A 20000-nucleotide genomic window follows, 5' to 3' on the forward strand; every position below is an offset into this window, starting at 1 on the left:
GACTGCAACATGGATAACGAATCACAAGCGTTACTGACGTTGATGTCCTTGCTAGCAGCTGTTGTGCAAGTAAATTCTGCATTTTACAATGTTTACACCGGCACGTGAATGGTCACGTGATCCGCGTCTTCAGTCGCTTTAATGTGGACGGAGATCAATTCTAATACGCGGCTAAAGCGCTGGTAACGCTTTTAATTCTCCGTTTCTAAACTAAAACGCAGTGGTGTGGATGAGGCCTGAGTGAGTTCACAGCGCAGCGCTTCTGGGTCGTACGTCAGAACGGAGGCTCGCTATTGGCCGACGCTGGTCATGTGTGATGCTGGCCAATAGTGAGCCTCCGTTCTGACGAAGCGCTGTTACACTACGAGAACTCACTCAGAGGAACACAGAAGAACATCAAGAGTTGAATAAAGGCGTTAGTTGTGTTTGTTTAGGATGTGTTCCTCACACACATCTATACCGTACGCCATCTTAAGAGCCTTTGGTCTCTGTGTTCTTTCATTGAGTGGAAACAAGTAGCTTGGAGATTCTCCAAAAGTGAGTTTGAGACGACATGACTGAGTAAATGATGATTTGTAGATGAACTGAAAGCAGCTGCGCTAACACACACACACACACACACACACACACACACACACACACACACACGCAAGCGCAGACGAACAGAAGGACGAGCTTCTCCCGCAGACAAAAGCCAGGGTGTGTGTGTGTGTGTGTGTGTGTGTGTGTGTGTGTGTGTGTGTGTGTGTGTGCACACACCTGGAAGAGCTGGACGCGGGCCAGAAACCTCAGGAAATGAGACGGGATGAATTGAGAAGAGTTGAATGACAGATAGAGAGCATTGTGTAGTCAGGAACGACAGCCAATGACACTTTACAGGCTTCCAGTGCCTTTGTAAACACACACACACACACACACACACACACACACACACACACCTCTGAAATACCAGGGCTTTCATAACAGAAGATGTGTGTTACGCCCACGTCTGAATGTTTAAAATGGCATCAACAAACCTATAAATCCTCCTTGACACGACGTTATATCCCGTTAGATTATAGATAAACTCCTTCAGTTTATGTTTGAGTTTATGTAGGTTTAGTGGGATATTATTTATATACTGTTAGTGTATATTTTATGTCTTTACAATTACTACTAATATGTTTCTTATACTATTTTAGATTTTAATATAATATAATACATTTTCTTTTATATTATAATAAAATATTACAATATTATTTTATAATAAACGAATCAAATTACCTTATTTTGTTATTATATTATAATATATATTTTTTTATTTTGTAATAAAATATAGTAAGTTAAATTATTATATTATAACATATTAAAATAAAACCTATATTATATTATAATCAAATCTATTTATTTATATACTTTTATATATTTTTGAATTACAGTTTATTTTCAGTTTTCATTTTATGTTTAAGTTTTAGTAATTTAATTTTGTGCTTGTCATTTGTATTATTTTTTTAATTTTTAAATATTTCTATATAGCAGTAATTTATTTTTATTTCAGTTTTGGTAACATTTCCAATTTTTTAAGTTTAAACTGTTCATCAAATATTTTTTTAACATTTTTTTTTTAACCCATGTCAGGACTTTTAAAACAACATCTGTTCATCTATAAAATCATATTTAACTTTGCATTTATATACCATAATCCTGTCTGATGTGATAACCGTGTGATAAAATACAATTTAATGAGCACAAATGAGACATTTACCATTATTTGCAAAATATTTACTCCATTTTTGAAAACACAAAATCGTGCATTATTCATTGTTTATGAGCGATTAAAATGACCAAATATCATCAGATCACGAGTCATACTGTAAATCTGTGCCAGTCTAAAGCTAATGTGTGTGTGTTTGCCGTCATGCATCTGTGTGTGAGTGTGTTCTAGCAGTGCCTGAGCTGGAGTGTGTGTGTTGGGTCTCTCGTGTGCAGCAGATCAGCGTAAGACACACACACACACACACACACACACACACACACACTCACACACAGACTCTGCTCGTCTCGCTGGATGGATGATGTTCTCAGTCCAGATTACTCATTTACACTCTTAAAATGTTTTCCAAACACGCCGTGCTGTCTGTGGGAATGAAGTCTGGTTTTCGTAATGAGGAAAACGCTCTTTTTATTAAGCAGATTTTAGCAAAAGCTGAAGTTTTGGAAGAAATGTGAGTTAAATCATTGTGTGGCCAATGAGAAGCTGTTCTGTTGCGTCTCTCAGTCTTGAGTTTGTGTTCATGAATTCAGACAAAAATTATTATTATTTTTTTTTATGTTTTAAAATTACCTTTTATTTTTATATTTTAAAAAAATGTGTGTGTGCTTTCATCACTTTTACTTATTCTTTTTTAAACATTTCTATTCAGTTTAATTTAGTTATATTTCAGTTTTAATTTAAATTAGTTGCAAAGGCAACATTTCAGTTAAGTTTTTCATCTAATATTATTTTATTTTAAATGCAAGTTTGTTTTAGTAATGATGTTTTGTGCTTTTGTCAGTTTTCTATTTTTATTTTACAATATATTTCTATTTAGGTTTATTTTGTTCATTTCAGTTTTAATCATTTTAGTACTTCAACTTATTTGTTTCCTTTAGTTGCCAAACAACATTTCTAATTTTTTAGAATGTTTCTAATTTCTAATGTTTTATTTTATTTAGTTTGTTTTGTTAATTGCCAAGGCATATTTCAAAGTTTTTATTTTATTTAATTTTTTATTATTTTATTTTATTTTATGTAGATTTGTTAATTGCCAAGACATATTTCAAAGTTAATTACATTTTTATTTAATTTATTTTATTTATTTTATGTAGTTTTGTTAATTGCCAAAACATATTTCAAAGTTTTTATTTTATTTAATTTTTTGTTATTTAATTTTATTTTATGTAGTTTTGTTAATTGCCAAGGCATATTTCACATTATTATTACTATTTTTTTAAATTGAAAAAAAAAAAAAGCTAATTGCCACGGAATATTTGAAATTGGTAATTTATTTTTTATTTTATTCTATTGTACAAAAATGATTAGTACTGGTTTAAGTGTCAGTAACCGCACCGGTCCCCCAGAGTGTCTGACGGTCTCGTCTCTCCGCAGGTGGGATGCCGTGAGTGCGGCGCGTGACTCTGGCGTTGGCGTTGCGTCTCGAGCCGATGGAAACTGCTGCCCCATCATGAGCTGCCATGACGCCGGAGGGCGTCGCCGCTACGAGGACTCGGAGTTCACGTTGCGCGTGTATCCCGGAGCGCTGTCCGAGGGCACCATCTACTGCCCCGTCACGGCCCGGAAGGTCACGTCGGCGGCCGAGGTCATCGAGCTGCTAATCGAGCGACTGCAGCTAGATCGCGCGCGGCTCTACGTGCTCGCCGAGGTCAAGGAGTTCGGCGGGGAGGAATGGATCCTGAATCCGTGCGATTGTCCGGTTCAGCGTATGATGCTATGGCCGCGAATGGCGTTGGAGAACCGGGTCGGCGGCGAGGATTACCGGTTCCTCCTGCGCGAGAAGAACCTCGACGGGTCCATCCACTACGGGAACCTGCAGATGTGGCTGCGTGTGACGGAGGAGCGCCGGCGTATGGTGGAGCGCGGCTTCCTCCCGCAGCCGCCCGCGGGACAGTGCGTAGCCGACCTCTGCGCTCTCCCGGACCTGAACGAGCGGACTTTGCTCGAGAACCTCCGCGGACGCTTTCGGCAGGAGAAGATTTACACGTACGTCGGCGGGATTCTGATCGTCGTCAATCCCTTCAAGTTCCTGCCCGTTTACAATCCGAAATACGTCAAGATGTACGATAACCATCAGCTGGGGAAGCTGGAGCCGCACATCTACGCGGTGGCGGACGCGGCGTACCACGCGATGCTCCAGAGGAAGAGGAACCAGTGCATCGTGATCTCCGGAGAAAGCGGGTCGGGAAAGACTCAGAGCACCAACTTCTTGATCCATCACTTGACGGCGCTGAGCCAGAAGGGCTTCGCTAGCGGCGTAGAGCAGATCATCCTCGGAGCCGGACCGGTTCTGGAGGTAAGCTGGACTTTAATGTTCACAGTAGCGCTGGGCGGTATACCGGGTCATACCGAATACCGGTGTTTATTTGAGTTATAATATGAATCAATCAACCCTAAGCTAATCAATCCCACCGTCTCCGTTGAGTTAGCATTGAGTGAAGCCGCCTCCTCATTTATGTCTAATAACAAAACACAAAACAATGTCTGAAAGCTGCTGTGTGACGAGTGTACAGCAAACAAGCTGAACAACCCAGATATACGTGTTTATAAGCTGTCGACCACAAAGAACAGTGTTTAAGGACACAACCCTAAGACATTTATTTTATTTACATGTACCAGTAAAACAGTACATAATAATTTATATTTGTGAAATTAACATTTTAAATTTTTTTTGCCAGTGAAATCCTCACAAATATATTTTGAATATCCAAAGCATCTACCATCTGATATTCCAAAAGCTGTGTGTGTGTGTGTGTGTGCTTTTGCGAGTGTGTGCTTGTGCAAGTGTGTGTGTGCTTGTGCAAGTGTGTGTGCTTGTGGAAGTGTGAGTGTGTGTGTGTGTGTGTATGCTTTTGCAAGTGTGTGCTTGTGCGAGTGTGTGTGTGCTTTTGCGAGTGTGTGCTTTTGCGAGTGTGTGCTTGTGCGAGTGTGTGTGTGCTTGTGCAAGTGTGTGTGCTTGTGGAAGTGTGAGTGTGTGTGTGTGTGTATGCTTTTGCAAGTGTGTGCTTGTGCGAGTGTGTGTGTGCTTTTGCGAGTGTGTGCTTTTGCGAGTGTGTGCTTGTGCGAGTGTGTGTGTGCTTGTGCAAGTGTGTGTGCTTGTGGAAGTGTGAGTGTGTGTGTGTGTGTATGCTTTTGCAAGTGTGTGCTTGTGCGAGTGTGTGTGTGTGCTTGTGCGAGTGTGTGTGCTTGTGCAAGTGTGTGCACGAGTGTGTGTGTGTGTGTGTGTGAGAGTGTGTGTGTGCTTGTGCAAGTGTGTGTGGGAGTGTGTGTGTGTGCGCTTGTGCAAGTGTGTGCACGAGTGTGTGTGTGTGCTTGTGAGAGTGTGTGTGTGTGTGTGTGTGTGTGCGTGCGCGTGGCTGATTTGCACAGAAAGTGTATTTTCTTGTCTTGCCCTGAAATCCGACTCTCCCGGTGATCCATCAGACGTCTTGCTGAGGTGTCCTTCTCTCTCTCTCTCTCTCTCTCTCTCTCTGTCTCTCTCTGTCTCTCTCTCTCTGTCTCTCTCTCTCTCTCTCTCTCTCTCTCTCTCTCTCTCTCTCTCTCTCTCTCTCTCTCTCTCTCTCTCTCTCTCTCTCTCTCTCGGCCTGAGGCTGATAATGAGACTCGCTCTGATTATGGCACTTTCTCACTCTGAAAACTGACACTTGCTCAGCGTTAGACTCATATACTGTATCTGAACACACACAAACCCAGCGGATGCGCATCGCTGAACCCAGCGCCGCGAGTTTGAGCTGAAAGTGGGTGTGTGTTTTGGCCAGAAGTGTCTGAGAAAGCACTGGTGTGTGTTTTGTGCTGAAGTGTTTGCTGGATGCTGGTGTTGGGAAGAGTAAGAACGAGTGTTTATGCTCCTCCGGCACGCAAATACAAACATTCGCTCTTCCTAGAGTTATGACAAGCATTTCTGCACACAGATGGGAACAGTTCTGTTTGTGTTTGAGATGTCACTCCGTACGCTTAGAGTGTGTGTGTGTGTGTGTGTGTGTGTGAGAGATATTTTAACACATACCAGACGGATGTTCTGCTCGTCTTGTCAATAGCGGACGGTGTTTGTTGGACACGCATGTCGACAGTGAAAATCTCAGATTTTACACAGTGTGTTTTTGCTCACACACATTATATTATACATCATGATCACATATACACTAACAAGTGTGGGTTTAGTGTTTAATAGCCTATTTTGGACCATGTAACCACTGTGTGTGTGTGTGTGTGTGTGTGTGTGTGTGTGTGCAGATATAGTTGTACTTTAACTATGATTATTTATCCAGGAATTAGAAAGCAGCTGATGATGTCATCGTTATTACGCTGACTAATTAGTGTGTTCATTTACTCTCTCCGAGTGTTTCTGATGTTGGGTCGACCTGACGCGCGCGCTGACATTTCACTCATGAGAGAACAATGTGCCCGTAGATGTGAACAATGTGACTCTCTTACTCATACATACATACATACATACATACACACACACACACACACACACACACACACACACACACACACACACACACACACACACACACACACACACACACACACACACACACACACACGTATGCATACTGGCTAAGCATGTGTGTATTAATATAAGTAAGTAAATACAAATTAGATAATTAAAAATTTGATTAAAAAAATAAATAAAAATAAAGTATATATAAATAAATACAAACAATTATTTCATTAAATTAAAATTGAAATTAGATTAAACTATAACTTAAGATTACAATAAATAAAGTTATAAATAAACTATCAATACAAAATGACTAAAATAAATCACAAAAATTAGACTTAATTAAATAGATTACATTAATTAAATACAGACACATAATGTATAATAAAACGATGTACCTTAATAAAAACGAAAAAAAAATTGAAATAATACTTTAAATATATAGTACATCAAATGTACAGTTGCTCATTATCATTTAAAGAGACGTGCACCGGAACGTGTATCTAAGAGGGAATAATAATGATAGCGTGTGACTTGAGCTCATGTTGCTGTGACTGATGTTTGTCCTTGATTTCCGCTCCAGACACTGACTGTGTTTCCGCTCCAGACACTGACTGTGTTTCCGCTCCAGACACTGACTGTGTTTCCGCTCCAGACGCTGACTGTGTTTCCGCTCCAGACACTGACTGTGTTTCTGCTCCAGACACTGACTGTGTTTCTGCTCCAGACACTGACTGTGTTTCCGCTCCAGACACTGACTGTGTTTCTGCTCCAGACACTGACTGTGTTTCCGCTCCAGTCGCTGACTGTGTTTCCGCTCCAGACGCTGACTGTGTTTCCACTCCAGACACTGACTGTGTTTCCGCTCCAGACGCTGACTGTGTTTCCGCTCCAGACGCTGACTGTGTTTCTGCTCCAGACACTGACTGTGTTTCCGCTCCAGTCGCTGACTGTGTTTCCGCTCCAGACACTGACTGTGTTTCCACTCCAGACACTGACTGTGTTTCCGCTCCAGACGCTGACTGTGTTTCCGCTCCAGACACTGACTGTGTTTCTGCTCCAGACACTGACTGTGTTTCTGCTCCAGACACTGACTGTGTTTCCGCTCCAGACACTGACTGTGTTTCCGCTCCAGACACTGACTGTGTTTCTGCTCCAGACACTGACTGTGTTTCCGCTCCAGTCGCTGACTGTGTTTCCGCTCCAGACGCTGACTGTTTTCGCTCCAGACGCTGACTGTGTTTCCGCTCCAGACGCTGACTGTGTTTCCGCTCCAGACGCTGACTGTTTCCGCTCCAGTCGCTGACTGTGTTTCCGCTCCAGACGCTGACTGTGTTTCCGCTCCAGTCGCTGACTGTGTTTCCGCTCCAGACGCTGACTGTTTTCGCTCCAGACACTGACTGTTTCCGCTCCAGTCGCTGACTGTGTTTCCGCTCCAGACGCTGACTGTTTCCGCTCCAGTCGCTGACTGTGTTTCCGCTCCAGACGCTGACTGTGTTTCCGCTCCAGACGCTGACTGTGTTTCCGCTCCAGACGCTGACTGTGTTTCCGCTCCAGACGCTGACTGTGTTTCCGCTCCAGACGCTGACTGTGTTTCCGCTCCAGACGCTGACTGTGTTTCCGCTCCAGACGCTGACTGTGTTTCCGCTCCAGACACTGACTGTGTTTCCGCTCCAGACACTGACTGTGTTTCCGCTCCAGACACTGACTGTGTTTCCGCTCCAGACACTGACTGTGTTTCCGCTCCAGACTCTGACTGTGTTTCCGCTCCAGACGCTGACTGTGTTTCCGCTCCAGACGCTGACTGTGTTTCTGCTCCAGACACTGACTGTGTTTCCGCTCCAGACACTGACTGTGTTTCCGCTCCAGACACTGACTGTGTTTCCGCTCCAGACACTGACTGTGTTTCCGCTCCAGACGCTGACTGTGTTTCCGCTCCAGACGCTGACTGTGTTTCTGCTCCAGACGCTGACTGTTTTCGCTCCAGACGCTGACTGTGTTTCCGCTCCAGACGCTGACTGTGTTTCCGCTCCAGACGCTGACTGTTTCCGCTCCAGTCGCTGACTGTGTTTCCGCTCCAGACGCTGACTGTGTTTCCGCTCCAGTCGCTGACTGTGTTTCCGCTCCAGACGCTGACTGTTTTCGCTCCAGACACTGACTGTTTCCGCTCCAGTCGCTGACTGTGTTTCCGCTCCAGACGCTGACTGTTTCCGCTCCAGTCGCTGACTGTGTTTCCGCTCCAGACGCTGACTGTGTTTCCGCTCCAGACGCTGACTGTGTTTCCGCTCCAGACGCTGACTGTGTTTCCGCTCCAGACGCTGACTGTGTTTCCGCTCCAGACGCTGACTGTGTTTCCGCTCCAGACGCTGACTGTGTTTCCGCTCCAGACGCTGACTGTGTTTCCGCTCCAGACACTGACTGTGTTTCCGCTCCAGACACTGACTGTGTTTCCGCTCCAGACACTGACTGTGTTTCCGCTCCAGACACTGACTGTGTTTCCGCTCCAGACTCTGACTGTGTTTCCGCTCCAGACGCTGACTGTGTTTCCGCTCCAGACGCTGACTGTGTTTCTGCTCCAGACACTGACTGTGTTTCCGCTCCAGACACTGACTGTGTTTCCGCTCCAGACACTGACTGTGTTTCCGCTCCAGACACTGACTGTGTTTCCGCTCCAGACGCTGACTGTGTTTCCGCTCCAGACGCTGACTGTGTTTCTGCTCCAGACACTGACTGTGTTTCTGCTCCAGACACTGACTGTGTTTCCGCTCCAGACACTGACTGTTTCCGCTCCAGACACTGACTGTTTCCGCTCCAGACACTGACTGTGTTTCTGCTCCAGACACTGACTGTGTTTCCGCTCCAGACACTGACTGTGTTTCCGCTCCAGACACTGACTGTGTTTCTGCTCCAGACACTGACTGTGTTTCCGCTCCAGACACTGACTGTGTTTCTGCTCCAGACACTGACTGTGTTTCCGCTCCAGTCGCTGACTGTGTTTCCGCTCCAGACGCTGACTGTGTTTCCACTCCAGACACTGACTGTGTTTCCGCTCCAGACGCTGACTGTGTTTCCGCTCCAGACACTGACTGTGTTTCTGCTCCAGACACTGACTGTGTTTCCGCTCCAGACACTGACTGTGTTTCCACTCCAGACACTGACTGTGTTTCCGCTCCAGACACTGACTGTGTTTCCGCTCCAGACACTGACTGTGTTTCCGCTCCAGACACTGACTGTGTTTCCGCTCCAGACACTGACTGTGTTTCCGCTCCAGACTCTGACTGTGTTTCCGCTCCAGACGCTGACTGTGTTTCCGCTCCAGACGCTGACTGTGTTTCTGCTCCAGACACTGACTGTGTTTCCGCTCCAGACACTGACTGTGTTTCCGCTCCAGACGCTGACTGTTTCCGCTCCAGACGCTGACTGTGTTTCCGCTCTAGACGCTGACTGTGTTTCTGCTCCAGACACTGACTGTGTTTCCGCTCCAGACACTTACTGTTTCCGCTCCAGACGCTGACTGTGTTTCCGCTCCAGACGCTGACTGTGTTTCTGCTCCAGACACTGACTGTGTTTCCGCTCCAGACACTGACTGTGTTTACGCTCCAGACACTGACTGTGTTTCCACTCCAGACACTGACTGTTTCCGCTCCAGACACTGACTGTGTTTCCGCTCCAGACACTGACTGTGTTTCCGCTCCAGACACTGACTGTTTCCGCTCCAGACGCTGACTGTGTTTCCGCTCCAGACACTGACTGTGTTTCCGCTCCAGACACTGACTGTGTTTCCGCTCCAGACGCTGACTGTGTTTCCGCTCCAGACGCTGACTGTGTTTCCGCTCCAGACGCTGACTGTGTTTCCGCTCCAGACGCTGACTGTGTTTACGCTCCAGACACTGACTGTGTTTCCACTCCAGACACTGACTGTGTTTCCGCTCCAGACACTGACTGTGTTTCCGCTCCAGACACTGACTGTGTTTCCGCTCCAGACACTGACTGTTTCCGCTCCAGACGCTGACTGTGTTTCCGCTCCAGACACTGACTGTGTTTCCGCTCCAGACACTGACTGTGTTTCCGCTCCAGACACACTGACACACTGACTGTGTTTCCGCTCCAGACGCTGACTGTGTTTCCGCTCCAGACGCTGACTGTGTTTCTGCTCCAGACACTGACTGTGTTTCCGCTCCAGACACTGACTGTGTTTCCGCTCCAGACGCTGACTGTTTCCGCTCCAGACGCTGACTGTGTTTCCGCTCCAGACGCTGACTGTGTTTCCGCTCTAGACGCTGACTGTGTTTCTGCTCCAGACACTGACTGTGTTTCCGCTCCAGACACTTACTGTTTCCGCTCCAGACGCTGACTGTGTTTCCGCTCCAGACGCTGACTGTGTTTCTGCTCCAGACACTGACTGTGTTTCCGCTCCAGACACTGACTGTGTTTACGCTCCAGACACTGACTGTGTTTCCACTCCAGACACTGACTGTGTTTCCGCTCCAGACACTGACTGTGTTTCCGCTCCAGACACTGACTGTGTTTCCGCTCCAGACACTGACTGTTTCCGCTCCAGACGCTGACTGTGTTTCCGCTCCAGACACTGACTGTGTTTCCGCTCCAGACACTGACTGTGTTTCCGCTCCAGACACTGACTGTGTTTCCGCTCCAGACGCTGACTGTGTTTCCGCTCCAGACGCTGACTGTGTTTCCGCTCCAGACGCTGACTGTTTCCGCTCCAGACACTGACTGTGTTTCCGCTCCAGACACTGACTGTGTTTCCGCTCCAGACACTGACTGTGTTTCCGCTCCAGACGCTGACTGTGTTTCCGCTCCAGACGCTGACTGTGTTTCCGCTCCAGACGCTGACTGTTTCCGCTCCAGACACTGACTGTGTTTCCGCTCCAGACACTGACTGTGTTTCCGCTCCAGACACTGACTGTTTCCGCTCCAGACACTGACTGTGTTTCCGCTCCAGACACTGACTGTTTCCGCTCCAGACACTGACTGTTTCCGCTCCAGACACTGACTGTTTGCGCTCCAGACACTGACTGTGTTTCCGCTCCAGACACTGACTGTGTTTCCGCTCCAGACACTGACTGTTTCCGCTCCAGACACTGACTGTGTTTCCGCTCCAGACGCTGACTGTGTTTCCGCTCCAGACGCTGACTGTGTTTCCGCTCCAGACGCTGACTGTGTTTCCGCTCCAGACGCTGACTGTGTTTCCGCTCCAGACGCTGACTGTGTTTCCGCTCCAGACACTGACTGTGTTTCCGCTCCAGACACTGACTGTTTCCGCTCCAGACACTGACTGTGTTTCCGCTCCAGACGCTGACTGTGTTTCCGCTCCAGACGCTGACTGTGTTTCCGCTCCAGACGCTGACTGTGTTTCCGCTCCAGACGCTGACTGTGTTTCCGCTCCAGACGCTGACTGTGTTTCCGCTCCAGACACTGACTGTGTTTCCGCTCCAGACGCTGACTGTGTTTCCGCTCCAGACACTGACTGTGTTTCCGCTCCAGACGCTGACTGTTTCCGCTCCAGACGCTGACTGTGTTTCCGCTCCAGACGCTGACTGTGTTTCCGCTCTAGACGCTGACTGTGTTTCCGCTCCAGACGCTGACTGTGTTTCCGCTCCAGACGCTGACTGTGTTTCCGCTCCAGACACTGACTGTGTTTCCGCTCCAGACACTGACTGTGTTTCCGCTCCAGACACTGACTGTTTCCGCTCCAGACACTGACTGTGTTTCCGCTCCAGACGCTGACTGTGTTTCCGCTCCAGACGCTGACTGTGTTTCCGCTCCAGACGCTGACTGTGTTTCCGCTCCAGACGCTGACTGTGTTTCCGCTCCAGACGCTGACTGTGTTTCTGCTCCAGACACTGACTGTGTTTCCGCTCCAGACACTGACTGTGTTTCCGCTCCAGACACTGACTGTGTTTCCGCTCCAGACACTGACTGTGTTTCCGCTCCAGACACTGACTGTTTCCGCTCCAGACGCTGACTGTGTTTCCGCTCCAGACGCTGACTGTGTTTCCGCTCCAGACGCTGACTGTGTTTCCGCTCCAGACACTGACTGTGTTTCCGCTCCAGACACTGACTGTGTTTCCGCTCCAGACACTGACTGTGTTTCTGCTCCAGACACTGACTGTGTTTCCGCTCCAGACACTGACTGTTTCCGCTCCAGACACTGACTGTGTTTCCACTCCAGACACTGACTGTGTTTCCGCTCCAGACACTGACTGTGTTTCCACTCCAGACACTGACTGTGTTTCCGCTCCAGACACTGACTGTGTTTCCGCTCCAGACACTGACTGTTTCCGCTCCAGACACTGACTGTGTTTCCACTCCAGACACTGACTGTGTTTCCGCTCCAGACACTGACTGTTTCCGCTCCAGACACTGACTGTGTTTCCGCTCCAGACACTGACTGTGTTTCCGCTCCAGACACTGACTGTGTTTCCGCTCCAGACACTGACTGTGTTTCCGCTCCAGACACTGACTGTGTTTCCGCTCCAGACGCTGACTGTGTTTCTGCTCCAGACACTGACTGTTTCCGCTCCAGACACTGACTGTTTCCGCTCCAGACACTGACTGTTTCCGCTCCAGACACTGACTGTGTTTCCGCTCCAGACACTGACTGTGTTTCCGCTCCAGACACTGACTGTGTTTCCGCTCCAGACGCTGACTGTGTTTCTGCTCCAGACACTGACTGTTTCCGCTCCAGACACTGACTGTTTCCGCTCCAGACACTGACTGTTTCCGCTCCAGACACTGACTGTGTTTCCGCTCCAGACACTGACTGTTTCCGCTCCAGACACTGACTGTTTCCGCTCCAGACACTGACTGTTTCCGCTCCAGACACTGACTGTTTCCGCTCCAGACGCTGACTGTGTTTCCGCTCCAGACGCTGACTGTGTTTCCGCTCCAGACGCTGACTGTTTCCGCTCCAGACGCTGACTGTGTTTCCGCTCCAGACGCTGACTGTGTTTCCGCTCCAGACGCTACCTGTGTTTCCGCTCCAGACGCTGACTGTGTTTCCGCTCCAGACGCTGACTGTGTTTCCGCTCCAGACGGTGACTCCAGACGCTGACTGTGTTTCCGCTCCAGACGCTGACTGTGTTTCCGCTCCAGACGCTGACTGTGTTTCCGCTCCAGACGCTGACTGTGTTTCCGCTCCAGACGCTGACTGTGTTTCCGCTCCAGACGCTGACTGTGTTTCCGCTCCAGACGCTGACTGTGTTTCCGCTCCAGACGCTGACTGTGTTTCCGCTCCAGACGCTGACTGTGTTTCCGCTCCAGACGCTGACTGTGTTTCCGCTCCAGACGCTGACTGTGTTTCCGCTCCAGACGCTGACTGTGTTTCCGCTCCAGACGCTGACTGTGTTTCCGCTCCAGACGCTGACTGTGTTTCCGCTCCAGACGGTGACTCCAGACGCTGACTGTGTTTCCGCTCCAGACGCTGACTGTGTTTCCGCTCCAGACGCTGACTGTGTTTCCGCTCCAGACGCTGACTGTGTTTCCGCTCCAGACGCTGACTGTGTTTCCGCTCCAGACGCTGACTGTGTTTCCGCTCCAGACGCTGACTGTGTTTCCGCTCCAGACGCTGACTGTGTTTCCGCTCCAGACGCTGACTGTGTTTCCGCTCCAGACGCTGACTGTGTTTCCGCTCCAGACGCTGACTGTGTTTCCGCTCCAGACGCTGACTGTTTCCGCTCCAGACGCTGACTGTGTTTCCGCTCCAGACGCTGACTGTTTCCGCTCCAGACGCTGACTGTGTTTCCGCTCCAGACGCTGACTGTGTTTCCGCTCCAGACGCTGACTGTGTTTCCGCTCCAGACGCTGACTGTGTTTCCGCTCCAGACGCTGACTGTGTTTCCGCTCCAGACGCTGACTGTGTTTCCGCTCCAGACGCTGACTGTGTTTCCGCTCCAGACGCTGACTGTGTTTCCGCTTCAGACTCTGACTGTGTTTCCGCTCCAGACGCTGACTGTGTTTCCGCTCCAGACGCTGACTGTGTTTCCGCTTCAGACTCTGACTGTGTTTCCGCTCCAGACGCTGACTGTGTTTCTGCTCCAGACGCTGACTGTGTTTCCGCTTCAGACTCTGACTGTGTTTCCGCTCCAGACACTGACTGTGTTTCTGCTTCAGCTTTATAAAAAAAATATATATATATATATTTAATAATTGTAATAAATATTTAAAATGTTAATATTTTTTTATATAAATATTTTTTATTTATTTTATAATATTTATTTAGGTGCCCTCAGGGTCCCTATAGGAGGCCTATGGAAACAGAGAGTGCTTTAACTAGTTAACCGGTCTAACTCATGATGACTGTAGAGATGCTGGAGAGAAACATAACTGAGAAATCATAACCTTTCAGCCATAAAACATCCGACTATATCACATCGAGTTCGGCATCTTGTGTCTGGCGCATGGGGGATGTTGACATCTCTGGTGTGTGTGTGCGCATGTGTGTGTGTGCGCGTGTGTAAAAGCCCGTCACTACAGGCTCGTGTCCTGATGTTTGATGGGTTGAAATGTCTTTCCAGACGTTGAAAGCTTGTTGTGACCCTGTTGTCCCTGAAGAGACACACACACACACACACGCGCACACACACACACACACGCGTTTTCTCTCTCTCTCTCTCTCTCTCTCTCTCTCTCTCTCTCTCTCTCTCTCTCTCTGTCTCTCTCTCTCTCTCTCTCTCTCTCTCTCTCTCTCTCTCTCTCTCTCTCTCGGTCTCTCTCTCTCTCTCCTCTCTCTCTCTCTCTCATTCACATTCTCACACACACACACGCACACGCACACACACGCGTTTTCTCTCTCTCTCTCTCTCTCTCTCATTCACATTCTCTCACACACACACACACACACACACACACACACACACACACACACACACACACACTCACCAGTCTGAGGACATTTGAAGAAGATCCTGGAGGAATGAAACGCCTCAGAAACACTCGAACACAAAGTGTGGAGAACAGAGGACTTGACTGGACCTGAACACTGTAATCTAGTGTTAGATAAGACACTCCTCTGGGTTTCTGATGAACATCTGTCTGTCTCTGTGTGTGTGTGTGTGTGTGTGTGTGAGTGAGAGAGAGAGAAAAACAAAAACAAAGTGGCGCGCGGCAGTCAATACTGCACACTTCAGCAGTAAAAGACACACACTCACACACACACACACACACACACACACACACACACACACACACACACACACACACACACACACACTCACACACACACACACTGCCTGCGTCCCGCTGTGCTTCTGTAATCAGGCGCTGTATTTGACAAGAGCTTCGAATCGTTTGGAGTCTGTGTTTTTGCTTCACGCACACATGAACCCACACACACACACACTCACACACTCACACACTCAGTGATTGGTTTCTCACTGCAGCTGAAACATCATCAACCCAAACGCTTATTAAGCTTCTCGGCCTGAAAGCGGTTATAATGCTGTAACATCAGTGGACCAATGAGCTTCCCCCGTGGGCGGAGCTAGAAGAGAGTCATCACTGTTGTGCCGGGTCTGTTCTGGAGATGATGATGATGATGATGTGAGATATGAATATCTGTGTGTCAGTCTCCTGTGTGTCGCTGGTCTTCAGGGAATCTGGAGTGTGTGTTGAGTTTCATCCGCAGAGCAGCACAGATGACATCAGAGTTTTAGATGAGCTACAAATTGCTGCGATTTGTATGTCATCATCATCTGACCACATCTGCTACACACACACACACACACACACACTCTCACACACACACTCTCACACACACACTCTCACACACACACTCTCACACACACACTCTCACACACACACTCTCACACACACACTCTCACACACACACTCTCACACACACACTCTCACACACACACTCTCACACACACACACACACACACACACACACACACACACACACACACACACACACACACACACACACACACACACACACACACACACACTCACATACACACACTCACATACACACACTCTCACACACACAATCTCACACACACAATCTCACACACACAATCTCACACACACAATCTCACACACACACACACACACACACACACACTCACATACACACACTGCACACTAGACCTTTGACGGATTACAGCGGCTCTTCAGGACTCAAACTCACACACAATCTCACACACACAATCTCACACACACAATCTCACACACACACACACACACACACACACACTCACATACACACACTGCACACTAGACCTTTGACGGATTACAGCGGCTCTTCAGGACTCAAAAACACACACACACACACACAATCTCACACACACAATCTCACACACACAATCTCTCACACACACACACACACTCACATACACACACTGCACACTAGACCTTTGACGGATTACAGCGGCTCTTCAGGACTCAAACACACACACACACACACACACACACACACTCACACACCCATTTACCCAGAATCCTCCCTGTCCCGCAGCGAGGGTGTGAGAGGCCTCAGGGTCCTACTGTGTGTGTGTGTGTGTGTGTGTGTGTGTGTGTGTGTGTGTGTGTGTGTGTGTGGACAGAAACCACAGAGATCTTACATTAACACAGGGAATAAATGGTCAGGGAGACGAGAATCAATCCAGCACACATCAAATCTGATTTCTTTGAATTATATTTTAAATATGTATTTTTAAATATATTTTTTATTTTATTAATATGATTACAAGTTTTTATTTATTTTTTGCATCGTGTAGAGGAAGTGAAGCGACGGGAAGGTGTGTGTCAGTGTGTGCATGATAAACGCAGCGCTGAGAGTGTGTGTGTCGTGAGGTTATGAAGTGTGTGTGTGTGTGTCGTGAGGTTATGAAGTGTGTGTGTGTGTGTCGTGAGGTTATGAAGTGTGTGTGTGTGTCGTGAGGTTATGAAGTGAGAGTGTGTGTCGTGAGGTTATGAAGTGTGTGTGTGTGTCGTGAGGTTATGAAGTGTGTGTGTGTGTGTGTCGTGAGGTTATGAAGTGTGTGTGTGTGTCGTGATATGAAGTGAGAGTGTGTGTCGTGATATGAAGTGAGAGTGTGTGTCGTGAGGTTATGAAGTGTGTGTGCGTGTCGTGATATGAAGTGTGAGTGTGTGTCGTGAGGTTATGAAGTGTGTGTGTGTGTGTCGTGAGGTTATGAAGTGTGTGTGTGTGTCGTGAGGTTATGAAGTGTGTGTGTGTGTCGTGAGGTTATGAAGTGTGTGTCGTGATATGAAGTGTGAGTGTGTCGTGATATGAAGTGTGAGTGTGTGTCGTGAGGTTATGAAGTGTGTGTGTGTGTGTCGTGAGGTTATGAAGCGAGAGTGTGTGTTCTCTGCGTGATCCAGATGTTGCTCTGAGGAATGTGTGCTTGTTGTTCTCCACTAAAGTTGTTTTTGTCCTTTAATGTGTTGTGTTCTCTCCTCCTCAGGCTTTTGGAAACGCTAAAACAGCCCATAATAATAACTCCAGCCGCTTCGGCAAGTTCATCCAAGTCAACTACCAGGAGAGCGGGACCGTACGGGGGTGAGGCGCTTCTCTCGGCCACACTGTGTGTCTGTACTGTCCTGCAACATGGGGGAGCGTTTTACAATTATTCTTAATGTATATTTTATTTATAGATTTTTTTGTATATATATATATTTTATAATTAATTATAAGTGTTTTTATTTTTATATATATATATAATTTTTAGTTTTGTTTTTTACTAACACAATTTTTTTATGTATTTTAAATGTTTTTATTATGAAATATTATAATAAATAATATTAAAATATTACTTAAATATATTTTATAATAATCTTCAAATGATCTAATTTGTTTTAAATTACTTTAAATTAATTTCTAATATGTATTTATTTTAATATATATTTATATTTTAAATTATTTAAAACTATTATATTTATATTTATAATATATTTATATTAAAATTTTTAAATATTTATATTTATTTTATATTGTTAAATATTATTTAATAACTCATAATTAATTCCAACCTAGTGCACTGTACCGTGTGCTGTCTACATAGGGCGCTTTCTAAAGGACATGAAATGTAAAGTGATTGATTTAAAGTGAAACCCCAATAGACTCTCTCTCACACACACACACACACACACACACACACACACACACACACACACACACACACACACACACACACACACACACACACACACACAACGGGCTGAAATAGTGCATGTGAATTGGATTAAACTACTTTTTATTGATACATTTCAGCACTAAATGAATAAAGTCTTATAAGAAGACATGGGATTATTCAATTATATCAAAATAATATGGAAATCATGTTATTATTTAATTAATGAAATAAGTAAATAAATGTGCTGCACTTTTTCCATCCATGTTGTTTCTGTGCGATGGATATACTTGTATAATAATCTTCCCGTTGTTGATTCCAGAGCTTATGTGGAGAAGTATCTTCTGGAAAAATCCCGTCTGGTTTATCAGGAGCACAACGAGAGGTAACGATGGAGAACCATTGGTTTGTTGTTGTTATTTAAAGCACATTAATAAGATTGTCACGCTCTCTCGCAGGAACTATCATGTGTTCTACTATCTGCTGGCCGGAGCGAGTGAAGAAGAGCGAAGATCATTTCATCTTCTCAAACCAGAGGAGTATCATTACCTCAACCAGGTACAGACCATAATAGCGGTGATGATGCGTCCGTCTTTGTTCGTTACGACGTTTCCACAATAGACAAACATCCTCTAAGCTCATTTTCTGCCCCGTAATCCCTGGCAACACACAGAGCTGGAGGATGCTGAGGCTGTTGCCGGGTGCCGCTGTTGCCATGGTGACAGTCGTCAGCATCCGTATCCGAGGGAACAGACTGCTGGTCGCGTGCAGAAGTCCTCTTATGACTCCAGTCTTTACACACACACACACACACACACACACACACACACACACACAAACCCGACCCATAAACCTACTCCTGATACACACACACACACACACAAACCCGACCCATAAACCAACTCCTGACACACACACACACACACACACACAAACCCCACCCCTAAACCTACTCCTGATACACACACACACACACACACACACACACACACACACACAAACCCGACCCATAAACCAACTCCTGATACACACACACACACACACCCAAACCCCACCCCTAAACCTACTCCTGATACACACACACACACAAACCCGACCCCTAAACCTACTCCTGATACACACACACACACACACACACAAACCCAACCCCTAAACCTACTCCTGATACACACACACACACACACACACACACACACAAACCCCACCCCTAAACCTACTCCTGATACACACACACACACACACACACACACACAAACCCGACCCCTAAACCTACTCCTGATACACACACACACACACACACACACACAAACCCGACCCCTAAACCTACTCCTGATACACACACACACACACACACACACACAAACCCGACCCCTAAACCTACTCCTGATACACACACACACACACACACACACACACACACAAACCCGACCCCTAAACCTACTCCTGATATACACACACACACACACACACACACAAACCCGACCCCTAAACCTACTCCTGATACACACACACACACACACAAACCCGACCCCTAAACCTACTCCTGATACACACACACACACACACACACACACAAACCCGACCCCTAAACCTACTCCTGATACACACACACACACACACACACAAACCCGACCCCTAAACCTACTCCTGATACACACACACACACACACACACACACACACAAACCCGACCCCTAAACCTACTC

At 46.8% G+C, this 20000-nt stretch overlaps 1 protein-coding gene across 1 annotated transcript in view; it reads left to right on the forward strand.

The window, feature by feature from the left end:
* myo9ab (myosin IXAb) overlaps positions 1-20000 on the forward strand; it is a 108749-nt gene that overhangs the window by 26490 nt on the left and 62259 nt on the right. The window contains exons 2-5 of the mRNA XM_079604649.1: positions 3128-4049; positions 17630-17724; positions 18618-18680; positions 18754-18853. Of these exons, the coding sequence (XP_079460775.1) occupies positions 3204-4049; positions 17630-17724; positions 18618-18680; positions 18754-18853 (1104 nt within the window). The 5' untranslated portion in view covers positions 3128-3203. The remainder of the gene's footprint in view (positions 1-3127; positions 4050-17629; positions 17725-18617; positions 18681-18753; positions 18854-20000) is intronic.

The sequence above is a fragment of the Phoxinus phoxinus genome (assembly GCF_949152265.1).
Source record: "Phoxinus phoxinus genome assembly, chromosome: 25".
In the NCBI taxonomy this organism is placed as follows: domain Eukaryota; kingdom Metazoa; phylum Chordata; class Actinopteri; order Cypriniformes; family Leuciscidae; genus Phoxinus; species Phoxinus phoxinus.